Genomic DNA, 14,581 nt, shown 5'->3' on the forward strand with positions numbered 1-14,581 from the left:
CACCTCCCTAGCCCTAAGATTTTACAAGAATATATTTAAGCACTGGTCTAAAACCAGTGGGGTTGGGTGAAACTAGAAGAGCACACTTGTAATAAAACCGAATTTCTCCATAAGCATAATCTGAGGCAACTGGTGCAAATTACTGAAGCTTTTTCATAAGGATTTGGTTTATTCAAGACACTTTATTGCATCTAAATAATTACGCAAACACATCATTACAGAAAATGCAGTAAAATTCAACCTAAGATTGGGTCAGTGGTTTATGCAAACACTGCCCAGATGATTCAGGCGTGCTTGCTGCCAGCGTGCCCTGGAGGTGCCTTTCTGGGGATGAGGTTTTTCCATGTGCTTTGTCTGTGTATCTCTGAGCAAAAACACACTGAGCACAAGAGAAAGCCCACTTGCGTTTGATAAATGAACTGGGTATTGGAGGGGTGGAGGGGGGTTCCCATGGGCTTCCTTCATTCAAACCTGTTCAAATTCACTCCCAGCTGCACTACAGATTTTCCTATGGAGTAAAATGCTACTCACCTCTCAGAGTCAGAAAAGTATAGTAAAGAAAGAAAGCATAAAACTAAAAATGTCCTCCTAGAAGATGGTACATACTTGCCACTGGTAAATGCACAGGCAACCACGTCCTTTAAAGCGGCAAGTTAAGATACCCGTTACAAGTGCGCAAACACCTGGAAAATACAGACGAAACAACAGGAAATGAAAATCCTCCCGAGTGTGATAAATCCTCATACTGACTTCTCATGAGATATCTGTGTCAATGATTTAAGAAATGTAATAATTTAAAGTGTTTCTTCTTACTGTCTAGGAAAAGAGCACCTAAGGTCAGATGATTCTAACTTCTTTTTCTAAGGGAGACTCATAGAAAAGATGTTCAATAAGATGACAACCCAATCAGAATCTTCTCTAACTGCTCAGATGCCAGAACATTCATACTGCCCAAGGGTCAGTGATCCAGGAACCTGGAGAGCTGGGCACACAGATTCTGGTCAGAAATAAGCCTGCACATGATAACAACTGCCTCTGAAATGATTCCTGTTAGTACCAAGTGGAACAGTATTTAGTTGGTACCTAATAACAGAAAATCATATTTAGGAGCTTTATTTAACTGAGTAAACAGGAGTGAGCATAAAGAAGAAAGATTTCAGTTGAGTTTACACATGTAAGTCAGTTCCTAGAGAAGTTGTGATCTGTGTTTCTAACCGTCGACACAGCTGCGGCCAGCGAGCAGCAGTGCCGCGCTCACCCGCCCCCAGGGCACCGCCCACCCGGACGCTGGCTGCCACGCCAAGGCCTAGAGGCACCTAGAAATGAATGATCACAGAATCACGAGGAGGAGTCAGAGGGTCTGAAAAGCAGAGTATCAGTGCACTAGAGTCTACCTGCGCGGAAACCCGGGACAGCCAGAGCTCCGGGTTCTAGACCCGGTTCCAGTACGTCCTTGCCGTGTGACTGGAAACAAGTGGCTTGGCCTCACCCGCTGTTACAGATGCGTAACAGCTGCCCTGACCGCTGCCCCCATCAGAGGCATCAGAGCAGAACCTCTTACAGATGCTGGATTTGAGGGCAAAGCACCTCCCTTATTAGCTAAACATACACTATCAAGAGTCAATTCACCTTTGCTACATTCTACAAGATTTAATGAACTATAAATATATAAATCAGTCGTAAAAGTGAAATGAATCATGTGAAAAAAGCACTTAGAACAAAGCCTGGCACACTGTAGGAATTCCGCAAAAGCTGATGAAATCTGACTCCACCATACGTTATGTGTCCAACATTCCTATGTCTTAATTACCCATCAAATCGAACTATGGCCTTTCATAGTAGATGCCCAAACTTTATTTTAAGTACTGGTTATGGAAATCTGAAGCTGTAAGCTTGCTTGCTTCTTACAGAGACCATTATTCAACCTGCGGGGTCACGTCGGTTGTTCTCCTGTGATGACGGTGCTGCCCTCGGGGGCTGTTTGTGAATCACGGGTTGTGTAGTAACCCGACTTCAGTTCTCAGGTCTGCCTTCAGTAATTTACGTGTCAGCTTTAACTTCTTATTCCTACTAGAAGCAGCACCCTCCTGAGAGCCGTCTAATTTGTTGCTGTTTGAGAACCAGCCTAAGTGAAGTTGATAAAAAATATGTATTAAAAATTGTTAAGATTAAGAACTTGAAAAACAATGGACCTGACTATATAAAAATTTACAAGACTTGTGGGCTCAAAGTATACATATTGGCTTCAGCTCAGGATGAATGGCCAGCTCACATGCTTAACCCCCTTCCTTCCCCAAATGCCACTAAAATGTCAGTAAAGATGCTTAACAGAGAAGAAACTCATTAACAACTCTGAGACTAAGCGAGCTGATGAGCTTCTGGAAGAGGGAAAGGACAACAGGAAGCCGAAGTCCAGATGAGGAAGAGGAAAAGGCTACATCCCACTCGCTCCTCCCACGGGGGCCCCAGGAGGCAATGATGAGCAGTCCTGGGGACTCACGACAGGGCCACAGACAGCACGACCAGACCCCACTGCCCACCGGCCCTCCCTCTCAGACTCACTGCGCAGCAACTGGTGGTGTGAGTGCCTCAGAGCCAAGCCCTTCTCGCCTTGGGGGATGGGAGGTGGGGTGGGGCAGTGGGGGCGGTCAGGACTGTGCTCCCTGCTCCCCACCCATAAGCCCTTAAGTGAAGATGTCACGTGACAGATCCCACCTCTGTACTGAGCCGCCTGTTGATCCTTCCCACGCAGGGGAGAGGTCTGCTGGAGAAAAATCCACAAACAACAGGACAGGAAAGCCATGTCAGCCATTTAGTTTATAAATCAATGCATTTTCCTTTTCTTGCCTAATTGCACAGGCTCGAATCTCCAATAAAATGTTCATTATAATTGTTGAATATTCAGATTCATGTCTTACTTCAGTTATCTAATGGTCTCTGTCTCTCATCAAAGGTCTCTGAATACGGCATCCCCGCCAGTCTCTATCCTCTCCCTGTGGAATTCCTACTAGGTATAAGATATATAATGGGTCTACATCTTTCACATGTTCCAGTTCTACTTTTTCTCACTTGTATTTACCGTGGCAAAATACACGCAACGTGAAATTTACCATGTTAGCCATTTCTTCCCTTCTCATTCCAGTAATTACTATGTGGTGTATTTTTTTAACCGTTATAACCATTTTAAAGTACGCACTTCAATGGTATTAAATACGTTCATAATGCTGTGCAACCATCACCACCATCATCTCCAGAACTCTTTTCATCTCCTAAAGCTGAAACCCTGGGCCCATTAAACAATAAATCCTCACTCCCCCCTCCCCCAGACCCTGGCAACCACGCTTCTTCTCTGTCTCTATTATTTTGACTAGTCTAAGTACCACATGAGTGGACTTGTACCGTATTTGTCTTTTTATGTATGGCTTATTTCATTTAGCATAATGTCCTCAAGGTTCATCCACACTGTTCCATGTGTCAGAATCTCCTTCCTTTTTTTTTAAAATAATGATTAACCCCATTGTATGTATATATCACATTTTGTTTAACCATTCATCTGTGGAAGGACATTCGGGTTGCTTCCACCTTTTGGCTCTTGTGAATAAGGCTGCTGTGAACATGAGTGTGAAAATATCTCTTTGAGATCCTCCTTTCAGCTCTTTTGCGTATACATCCAAAAGTGGAATTGCCGGGTCATGTGGTGATTCTATTTTTAATTTTTTAGGAACTACCATTTTTCTGTTTTCCCATGGCAGCTGCATCATTTTACATTCCAACCAACACTACATAAGGGTTCCAGTATTTCCACACCCTCGCCAACACTTATTTTCTGTTTCTTTTCCTTTTTCTATTTTTTTTTTCTCGAGAGTAGCCATTCTAATGGGTGTGAGGAGGTATCTCAATGTAGTTTTGATTTGCATTTCCTAATGATCAGTGATACTGAGCATTTTTTCATGTGCTTATTGGCCATTTGTATATCTTCCTTGGAGATAATATCTATTCAAGTCCTTTGCTCATTTTAACATCAGGATGTTTTGGTTTTCATTATTGAGTTTTAAGAGTTGTCTATATATTCTGATTAGTAATCTTTATCACACAGGTGATTTGCAAATATTTTCTCCCATTCTGTGGGTTGCCTTTTTACTCTGTTGATACTGTCTTTTGATGCACAAAATTATAAAATTTTTATAAAGTCCAACTGTCTTTTTTCTTTTGTTGCCTGTGCCTTTGCTGTCATATCCAAGAAATCATTGCCAAATCCAATGTTGTGAAGCTTTTGCCTTATGTATATACTTCTAAGAGTTTTATTGTTTTAAGTCTTAGATCCACTTTGAGTTGATTTTTGCACATGGTGTTAGGTAAGGTCCAACTTCATTCTTTTGCATGTGGATATCCAGTTTTCCCAGGAACAGTTGTTTTTGTCAAAAATCACTTGACAATATATGTAAGGGTTTACTTCTGGGCTCTCTATTTCATTGGTCTGAGTATCTAATTCCATCTATTTACATGCCTTTGTTTTATTATGGGAATTTCCACAGACCTATCTTCAAGTTCATTATTTGATTTTTCAGTTTTAACTAATCTATGAAGTATTAAATTTCTGTGGCTATATTTTCAATTTTTTAAAATCCTACTTGGTTCTTTTCCAAATATCATTCTTCGGGTTTCAATTTCTTCTTTTATGTTGAATGATTTTGAACATACGACTTTTCTATTCTCTGATTATTATACCATCATCTCAAATTCCAAACTCTAACTTTCCTGTTTACTGTATCTGTTAACTCTTGCTCTCGGTGGATTATTTCTCTGTATTTTATCATTTTTATTGTAAGTTCACCATTAAGGGGACTTGTTTTTTTTCCATAAAAATAATGAACACTTATTGCTTCAGAGTCTCTTAACAAAGGGAAGCCTGGGACAAGAAACAGAAACTAGAATGGTGGTTGCCAGAGGCTGAGGGCAGGAGGAACGGGAATTATTCAATGGGCAGAGTTTCAGTTTTGCAGGAGGAAAAAGTTCTGGAGATTGGCTGTACAACAGTCAAAATATGCTTAACACTACTGAATTGGGCAGTTAAAATGGTAGTTAAGATGGTAGACTTTACATTATGTGTATTTTACCACAATTAAAAATAAAATTAATAAAAAAAAATGAAGCCTGTGATAGAACAGGTAGAAAAACAGAAGATCTGAAGATAAGGTAGAATTGGCAGATAGCTTCGGTTTACTGCACACCTATAAACAAGCTCCACGGGACTTCCCTGGTGGCCCAGTGGTTAAGAATCCGCCTTCCGATGCAGGGGACGTGGGTTTGATCCCTGGTTGGGAACTAAGATCCCAAATGCTGCGGGGCAACTAAGCCCGCTTGCCGCAACTACAGAGCCCACGTGCTCTGGGGCCTGCATGCCACAACTAGAGAGCCCATATGCTGCAACTACTGAGCCCATGTGCTCTAGAGCCTGCACACCACAACTAGAGAGAAGCCCACATGCCGCAATGAAGAGCCCGCATGCTGCAATTAAGACCCAACACAGCCAAATAAATAAAAACACTAAAAACAAACAAACTCCAGGGCTACCATTTAAAAACAGAAGCAAGGACTTCCCTGGTGGCACAGTGGTTAAGAATCTGCCTGCCAATGCAGGGACATGGGTTCGATCCCTGGTCCGGGAAGATCCCACATGCCACGGAGCAGCTAAGCCTGTGTGCCACAACTACTGAGCCTGCGCTCTAGAGCCCGTGCTCTGCAACAAGAGAAGCCACTACAATTGGAAGCCCGCACACCAAAACAAAGACCCAATGCAGCCAAAGATAAATAAATTAATTTTAAAAAATAAAAAAATAAAACCAGAAGCAAAACCAAACCGTGCCTTGATGGAATCTTTCCCCCGTCAACAGCCAATCCTCTAGACAGAACTGACTCCCAGCAGCCTCTGCTTCTTCATCCCCGAGAAGGTCAGTGCCCACATCTGGCTCCTGCTCTTCATCACTCCAAAACGTCTCCAATGACCCTACATCCAAGGGACCCTTCCCACCCTCTACCCGGCTTCTTCCACGACCTGTTCTCGGGGTCACCCCCCTTCCACACCTGCCCGGGCCTGGCTCTTGGTGGGGGTCTCCTTCTGCTGCTGACTTCTGTGTCTTGGGGTTTGCCCTTAGACACCCTCCCTGCTCACTCCTACACGACCACATCAATCCCCACTAAGTCCTTCTTTCACTTCTAAGACTAAAAAAAATGTAAACGGAAACAACAATGGCCCCTCATCCTACTGCCCAGATGGCATCTGTTTTTCAAAAACAAGGAACAAAGGGCCTATATGTGCAGAACTGGAATATTCAGAAAGCCTCAGAAGGTAAAAGGCATGACCCCACGCAGTTGTTCAAGCCCGAAACCCTGGAGGCATTTGTGATTCTTCCCGTGCATTGCCGAGCCTCCCACATCCAAACCCTGGTCCTGTCACTTCAGCTCTGCCCGACGGCATCACTAACTCAGCCTCTCTGCCCCTCCTCCACCACCAGCCGCCGTCCACTTGCTCCCCTCGACGATTCCAACAGCCTCCTTCCCGCCTCCCATCCCACACCTGTCCTCCAAGCCAGCTTCCACACAGCGGCAAGAAGCTTCTGTCCTTGCGAACCCCTCAACCAGGCTCGTGTCAGGTCCCTGAACGTGCAAGGGCTCTCCTGCATCCCTGCATCTCAGGGCCTGTGTGGTCAGCCCTGACCATGGGCTTCCCGGGCTGGCACCTTCTCACCCTTCAAGTCTCCGCTTACACAGCAACTCAGGAGGACCGTTCCTAAACACCTATCTAAAAAGGTGTCTGTCTCTGTTTTCATACATCTTAGACTTTTTTTTGTTGTTTGCTTCTTTTATGGTACATATTATATGTCTATATCATGCTCTTATTCATCTGTTTGCTTATCTCCACGCCAGCCCACCAGCCACGAGACAGGGACCGTCTGCACCTTATGCCCCACCGTATCCCAGCACCAGGTTATTTGCAGTAAACTCCGTTATCTCCAATAGACACGCCAGGCGCTGTGCTAGGTATTTTATAGAAGCTTTGTCTTAATTTTCACCTGCCAAGTAGGTATTATTTTTTTCCCACTGTGTATATGAGGAAAGTAAAGCTCAGAAAGGTTACGTAATGAGCCCGGCATCACAGAGCTGGGAAGCAGCACGGCCAGGACCCACACCCAGCGGTGTGTCTGGCTCCAAAATCCACGCTTGCTTCTCCAGCTGCGCTCCCCCCTCGTACCGTCTAACTCTCCGAGTGGACAGCACGGCATCGCCTTGCCATGTAGGCCGCAGAAGCCAGTACATAAACGACGGCCTGGGCTCCAAGCTCTGTCATGCTCATCAATCCTGAAATGTTCAAGAAGTGGAGTAAAGTGAACATTTTCCTTATGAAGCTAGAACCTAATGTAATTTAAGAGAAGTCAAGATTGCCCCCAGAAGCATAATCCCATGGCAGAATTCACTTTCTGTGCCAAGGAGAACCCCATTCAGGAAGCATCCAAGAACTTCAGCAGCTAAGATGGGATACAGGCTCATTCCAGAAGCCCCCATTTCACCAGGGAACAAAACACGGGGCTTAAGTAGAAAACCATGCGGTGCGCCGGGGTGCAGGTCATCCTTCAGGGAGACGGGGGGCCGCAGTGTGGAGCGAAGGACAGAGGGCAGTGGAACTCCATGAGAAGTGATGGGACTATTAACGCATTCCAGTGTCCACAGAAACTTTCAGATCAAGTATTATTACCCTCTGTCTCTGCTGTTTTCTCTATTCCTTCACTAGCAGTGGACGGCTAAGGTGAATGCCCGTGACCGAAATTGTTCTAGGTCGGAAAGAAACACAGAGTGAGGCTAAAACAGAGCAAAATCAGTCACTCTGTAAATGCCCTAGGATCTTGGCACAATGCCTAGCAAAAGTCGGCTGAGCCACAGGATGGCCAAAGAGTCCTGAGACCTAGACTCGGGCTTTGTTCTCCTGCTCTGTGACCTTGGCAGGTCGCTCCATGACCTTAGCAAACGTCCCTTTCAAAGCTACAAAATGAAAGGCAGTGGGGTAGCACAAAGCCTCACCCAACTTGAACAGTGTGCTTACGGTTGGATGAGGAGTGAAACCTGTACTGAAATCTTCCATGAGGGCCTGATGAAACCAAGAGGAAGGAGAAGCAAACTTGGGTCTCCTGAAAAGCTCTGTAGACATGATTAACCAGGCTGTTGACAGGTTTCCACTGAACTGCTGACCAACCTGCAAGGAAGGTTCCGACTTCAAAGGTCCACCACTCAATGCACACCATGAACATGCTGGGTATGGCCAGCTGGATGAAGGAGCCCCACTCCTGGAAACAGTCCCTGGTCCAACCTGGAGGACAGGGAAGAACACAGCATTTACTTTTCCACAGTCTGATACCAACAATTCTATCTCACACACGTGCCTCCACCAAAAGCTCAGAGATCAGGAGGAACCAGTGTTCACTGGAAAAATAAGATATTTTAAAGAGGTCAACAAGCCCAGAGTTTGAGATGGTGGGAACAGAGCTGACAAAATGTAGTGAAACTGAAGTCTGTATATGCCCTATGACCCACACGTTTCACTCCCGTTATACACAGCAGAGAAACTTGTGCAGAGTCCCATAAGAAACCACATAGGTATCCCTGTGGCCGGTACGCTTGTGGGATGATGGGGGCATCAAGGATACAATCACTAGGGAGCTAGAAAAGTAAAATATGATAGATGGATATTATAGGGAAAAGCAGAACACTGGGCGTACACATGGCAGTATGATTAGATCTGAACTCCACTGTGCCCACAAGCAACTAAAGTAAAACTAGATAAACTGAACTACATCAAAATTGAAAATTTCTGGGCATTAAAGGACACAATCAACAGAGTGAAAGGGCAACACACAGAACAGGAGAAAATACTAGTAAATATTCTATCTGAAAAGGCTATCTGGATATCATAATATCCAGAATATAGAAAGAATTCCTACAGTTCAACAGCAACAACAATTAAAAAATGGGCAAAGGCTGGTGGCGCAGTGGTTAAGAATCCGCCTGCCGAGTTGAAATTGGTTGGCTCCTCCTGGCCTCCCAGTGAGGTTGTGGCCCCCTCCCCCCCAACTTTTCTTCACGTTTCTTAAAGGCATTTTGGTTTTTTAAAATCTGTACAGCAAGAGCAACTTTTTCTGTCAAAAAAAATGAGAAATGCAAAAAAAAAGAATCCGCCTGCCAATGCAGGGGACATGGGTTCGAGCCCTGGTCTGGGAAGTTCCCACATGCCACAGAGCAACTAAGCCTGTGTGCCATAACTACTGAGCCTGCGCTCTAGAGCCCACGATCCACAACTACTGAGCCCACGTGCCACAACTACTGAGCCTGTGCACTTAGAGCCCACACTCCGCAACGAGAGAAACCACCACAATGAGAAGCCCGCGCACCACAACGAAGAGTAGCCCCCGCTCTCCGCAACTAGAGGCAGCCCACGCACAGCAACGAAGACCCAACACAGCCAAAAAATAAATAAAAAAACAAACAAAAAACAAAGCAAACAAACAAACAAAAATAGGCAAAGGACTTGAGCAGACATTTCTCCAAAGAGGATACACAAATAGCCAACTGGCACATTTTTTAAAAACGCTCAACATCGCTGATCATTAGGAAAATGCAAATCAAAACAACACAATAAGATATCATCTCACACCCATCAGTTGGCTGCTTTAAAACAACAAACAAATAGAAAATAACAAGTGTTGGTGAGGATGTGGATAAACTGGAAGCCTTGTGCACTGTTGGTGGGAATGTAAAATGATGCAGCCACTATGGGAAAACAGTATGGTGGTTCCTCAAAAAATTAAAAATAGAACTACCATATGGTCCAGCAAAATCATTTCTGGATATATATATGTATAAAAGAATTGATAGCAGGATCTCAAAGAGATATTTGTATACCCACGTTCATAGCAGTATTATTCACAATAGCCAAAAGGTAGAAGCAACCCAAATGTCCATTCACAGACAAATAAATAAGCAAAATGTGGTCTATACATACAATGGAATATTATCCAAACTTAAAAAAGGAAGGAAATTCTAACACATGCTACAAAATGGATGAACCTTGAGGTCATTATGCTAACACATAAGACAAAAAGGCACAAAAGACAAATACTGTATAATTTTACTTATGTGAGATATCAAGAGTAGTCAAACTCACAGAATCAGAAAGGAAGACAGTGGTTGCCAGGGACTGGGGGAAGGGAGCATGGAGAATTGTTAAATGGATACTGACATATAGGGAGAAACTGACAATAATACAATAGTAGTAGTAACACCCCACTTACATCAATGGACAGAAAATCAATGTGGTCTTAAATGACACAATGCACCAGTTGGACTTAACAGATATCTACAGGACATTACAACCAAAAACAGCAGAATACACATTCTTTTCAAGTTCACATGGGACATTCTGCAGGATAGATCACATGCTGAGCCACAAAACAAGTCTCAACGAATGTAAGAGGACAGACATTGTATCAAGCATTTTTTTCCAACCACAATAGTATGAAACTAGAAAACAACTTAGAAAGAAAAATGGGAAAAGAACAAACACATGGAGACTGAAAAACATGCTACTAAAAAACCAATGGGTCAATTAAGAAATCAAAGAGGAAATCAGAAAATAACTTGATACAAATGAAAATGGAAACACAACACTGCAAAAATCTATGGTATACAGCACAAGCAGAGGGAAGTTTATAGCCATACAGGCCTTCCTCAAGAAACAAGAAAAATCTCCAATAAACAACCTAACCTCCCACCTAAAAAAATTAGAAAAAGAAAAACAAAGCCCAAAGTCAGCAGAAGAAAGGAAATAAAGATCAGAGTGGAAATAAATGAAAGAGAGATTAAAAAAAAAAAACACAATAGAAAAGGTCAATGAAACCCAGAGCTGGTTTTTGAAAAGATAAACAAAACTGATAAACCTTTAGCCAGGCTCACCAAGAAGAAAAGAGAGAGGACCCAAATAAACAAAATAAGATATTTGCAAACCATATATATGATAAGGGATTAATATCCAAAATATACAAAGAACTCATACAACTCAACATCAAAAAACAAACAATCCTGGGACTTCCCTGGTGGTGCAGTGGTTAAGAATCCGCCTGCCAACACAGGGGACACGGGTTCGAGCCCTGGTCCAGGAAGATCCCACATGCCGCGGAGCAACTAAGTCCGTGCGCCACAACTACTGAACCTACGCTCTGGAGCCCGCAAGCCACAACTACTGAGCCTGCGTGCCTAGAGCCCGTGCTCCACAACAAGAGAAGCCGCTGCAATGAGAAGCCCATGCACCACAATGAAGAGTAGCCCCCACTCACCGCAAAGAGAGAAAGCCCATGCACAGCAATGAAGACCCAACGCAGCCAAAAATAAATAATAAATTTTTAATTAAAAAAAAATCCGATTTAAAAATAGGCAGAAGACTTGAATAGACATTTTTCCAAAGACATACAGATGGCCAACAGGCACCTGAAAAGATGCTCAACATCACTAATCATCAAGAGAAATGCAGATTAAAACTGCAATGAGATATCACCTCACACAGGTCAGAATGGCCATCATCAAAAAAGACCACAGATAACAAATGTTGGCAAGGATGTGGAGAAAAGGGAACCCTCCTGCACTGTTGGTGAAAATGTAAATTGGTGCAGCCACTATGGAGAACAGTATGGAGGTTCCTCAAAATACTGAAAATAGAACTACCATATGATCCAGCAATCCCACTCCTGGGTATATATCCAAAAAATAAGGGAAAGACTAATTCAAAAAGATATATGCACCCCAGTGTTCAAAGCAGCACTATTCACAATAGCCAAGACATGGAAACAACCTAAATGTCCATCGGCAGAGGAATGGATAAAGAAAATGTGATACGTATGTACAATGGAATATTACTTGGCCATAAAAAAAATGAAATAATGCCATTTGCAGCAACATGGATGGACCTGGAGGGTATTATGCTTAATGAAATAAGTGAGACAGAGAAAGACAAATACTGTATGGTATCACTTATATGTCTAAAAAATAAAACAAACAAGTGAATATAATGAAACAGAAATAGACTCACAGATACAGAGAACAAACTAGGGGTTATCAGTAGGGAGAGGGAAGGGGAAGGGGCAAAATAAAGGTAGGGGATTAAGGGTACAAACTATTGTGTATAAAATAAATAAGCTACGAGGATATATTGTACAGCACAGGGAATATAGCCAATACTTTATAATAACTATAAATGGAGTATAATCTATAAAATTTTTCTATCACTATATTGTACACCCGAAACTAATGTAATATCAAAAATTCACGGGGCTTCCCTGGTGGCGCAGTGGTTGAGAATCTGCCTGCCTATGCAGGGTACACGGGTTCAAGCCCTGGTCTGGGAAAATCCCACATGCTGCAGAGCAACTAGGCCCGTGCGCCACAACTACTGAGCCTGTGCATCTGGAGCCTGTGCTCCGCAACAAGAGAGGCCGCGACAGTGAGAGGCCCGCGCACTGCGATGAAGAGTGGCCCCCGCTTGCCACAACTAGAGAAAGCCCTCGCACAGAAACGAAGACCCAACACAGCCAAAAATAATTAATTAATTAATTAAAAAAAATCACTATACCTAAATTTTAAAGAGTAATGAAAAGAATTTTACTTGTTCCTTTCCATCAAGACTAGAAAGGAGGGGCTTCCCTGGTGGCACAGTGGTTAAGAATTCGCCTACCAATGCAGGGGACACGGGTTCAATCCCTGGTCCGGAAAGATCCCACATGCCGCGAAGCAACTAAGCCCATGTGCCACAACTACTGAGCCTGCGCTCTAGAGCCCATGAGCCACAACTGCCGAGCCCGCGTGCTGCAACTACTGAAGCCTGTGTGCCTAGAGCCCATGCTCCGCAACAAGAGAAGCCACCGCAATGAGAAGCCCGTGCACTGCAACGAAGAGTAGCCCCCGCTCGCCGCAACTAGAGAAAGCCCGCGTGCAGCAACAAAAACCCAATGCAGCCAAAAATAAAATAAATAAAATAAATCAATTTAAAAACAAACACACACACACAAAAAAGAATTCTTTAAAAAAAAAAAGGGCTTCCCTGGTAGCACAGTGGTTGAGAATCTGCCTGCCAATGCAGGGGACACGGGTTCAAGCCCTGGTCTGGGAGGATCCCACATGCCGCGGAGCAACTAGGCCCGTGAGCCACAACTACTGAGCCTGCGCGTCTGGAGCCTGTGCTCCGCAACAAGAGAGGCCGCGATAGTGAGAGGCCCGCGCACCGCGATGAAGAGTGGCCCCCGCTTGCCGCAACCAGAGAAAGCCCTCGCACAGAAACGAAGACCCAGCACAGCCAAAAATAAATTAAAAAAAAAAAAAAAAGACTGGACAGGAACAAGTAAAATTCTCTCTTCACACATGACACCATCCTATACCTACCCAAAGAATCCACAAGAAAGCTCCTAGAAAGAACAGATCACTTCAGCAAAGTGTCAGGTACAAGATCAACAGAAAGGGACAGAAAGTAGATTAGAGGTTACCCAGGGCTGGGCAGAGGGAAAATGGGAAGTTACTGCTTAATGGGTAGAGTTTCTGTTTGGAGAGATAAAAATGTTTTAGAAATGGATAGTGGTGATGGTTGCATAACATTGTGAACGTACTAAAGGGCACTAAATTGTACATTTAAAGATGGTTAAAATGTCAAATTTTACATTACATATATTATATTTTACCACAATTCAAAAAATAGAAAACAAAAACAGATCTATTTTACTAAATTTACAAATGGATGTTAGGATACTTAAGGGAATTTAGCTAAGTTGAAAGTGGTGCTGATTGTTTGAGTTCCATCTGTTCATGTGATTTGATAAGACATTAATCAAACTTCACTTTAACAGAGCAGACTGATTTGCAAGAAACAGCTACTAGGATTTTGTATTTGCAATTTTAACTCATTTAATATTAATTCTTACAAACTAGTAGGTTTCTATGAACAAAAGCTGCCTTCATAGATGTAAAAAAAAAAATTCTCATGTTGAACCTGTAACTTTTATATTTTCAGTAACTTAAATATTTTATAGAATTTTTAAATTTCCCAAAAGATAAAAACAAAAAAACTCTGAGGAAAAAAAAAAATTAAGAGACCAGAATCACATCTTTCTGAACAATAAATAACATAAGAAATCGGCTGGAAAGGCGGCCGCCCCCTCGCCCGTCATGCATCACACGTTCGTGGGGAACCTGGTGCTAAACCATTCATAGACGACCTGCTTCTGGGTTGGGGTTTCGTACGTAGCAGAGCAGCTCCCTCGCTGCGATCTATTGAAAGTCAGCCCTCGACACAAGGGTTTGAAAAAAATAATAAAAGAAGATAATAAAAAAATAAAAAGAAAAGAAAAAAATGAAAGAAATCAATGTCCTCATTACCTCCCCAGGTGTTGACATGGATTTTTTTCCACCACACGTACAGGAAGAGAAGAGCAGACAGGCAGAACTGGGAAGTGGTGTTCGCCCAGGCAGATCCTCTGAAGGAGAAAAAGCTATC

General features: G+C 43.1%; 1 protein-coding gene across 1 annotated transcript in view; it reads right to left on the reverse strand.

Annotated features, from left to right (window-relative positions):
• The window catches only part of LOC309618230 (multidrug and toxin extrusion protein 2-like), a 56,655-nt gene that overhangs the window by 19,822 nt on the left and 22,252 nt on the right, over positions 1-14,581 (reverse strand). Inside the window, 7 exon segments of the mRNA XM_082371679.1 lie at positions 607-653; positions 655-752; positions 1,058-1,083; positions 1,171-1,316; positions 7,292-7,359; positions 8,249-8,362; positions 14,464-14,561. Coding sequence (XP_082227805.1) covers positions 607-653; positions 655-752; positions 1,058-1,083; positions 1,171-1,316; positions 7,292-7,359; positions 8,249-8,362; positions 14,464-14,561 — 597 coding nt within the window.

The sequence above is a fragment of the Balaenoptera borealis genome (assembly GCF_965194805.1).
Source record: "Balaenoptera borealis genome assembly, chromosome: 20".
Taxonomy (NCBI): domain Eukaryota; kingdom Metazoa; phylum Chordata; class Mammalia; order Artiodactyla; family Balaenopteridae; genus Balaenoptera; species Balaenoptera borealis.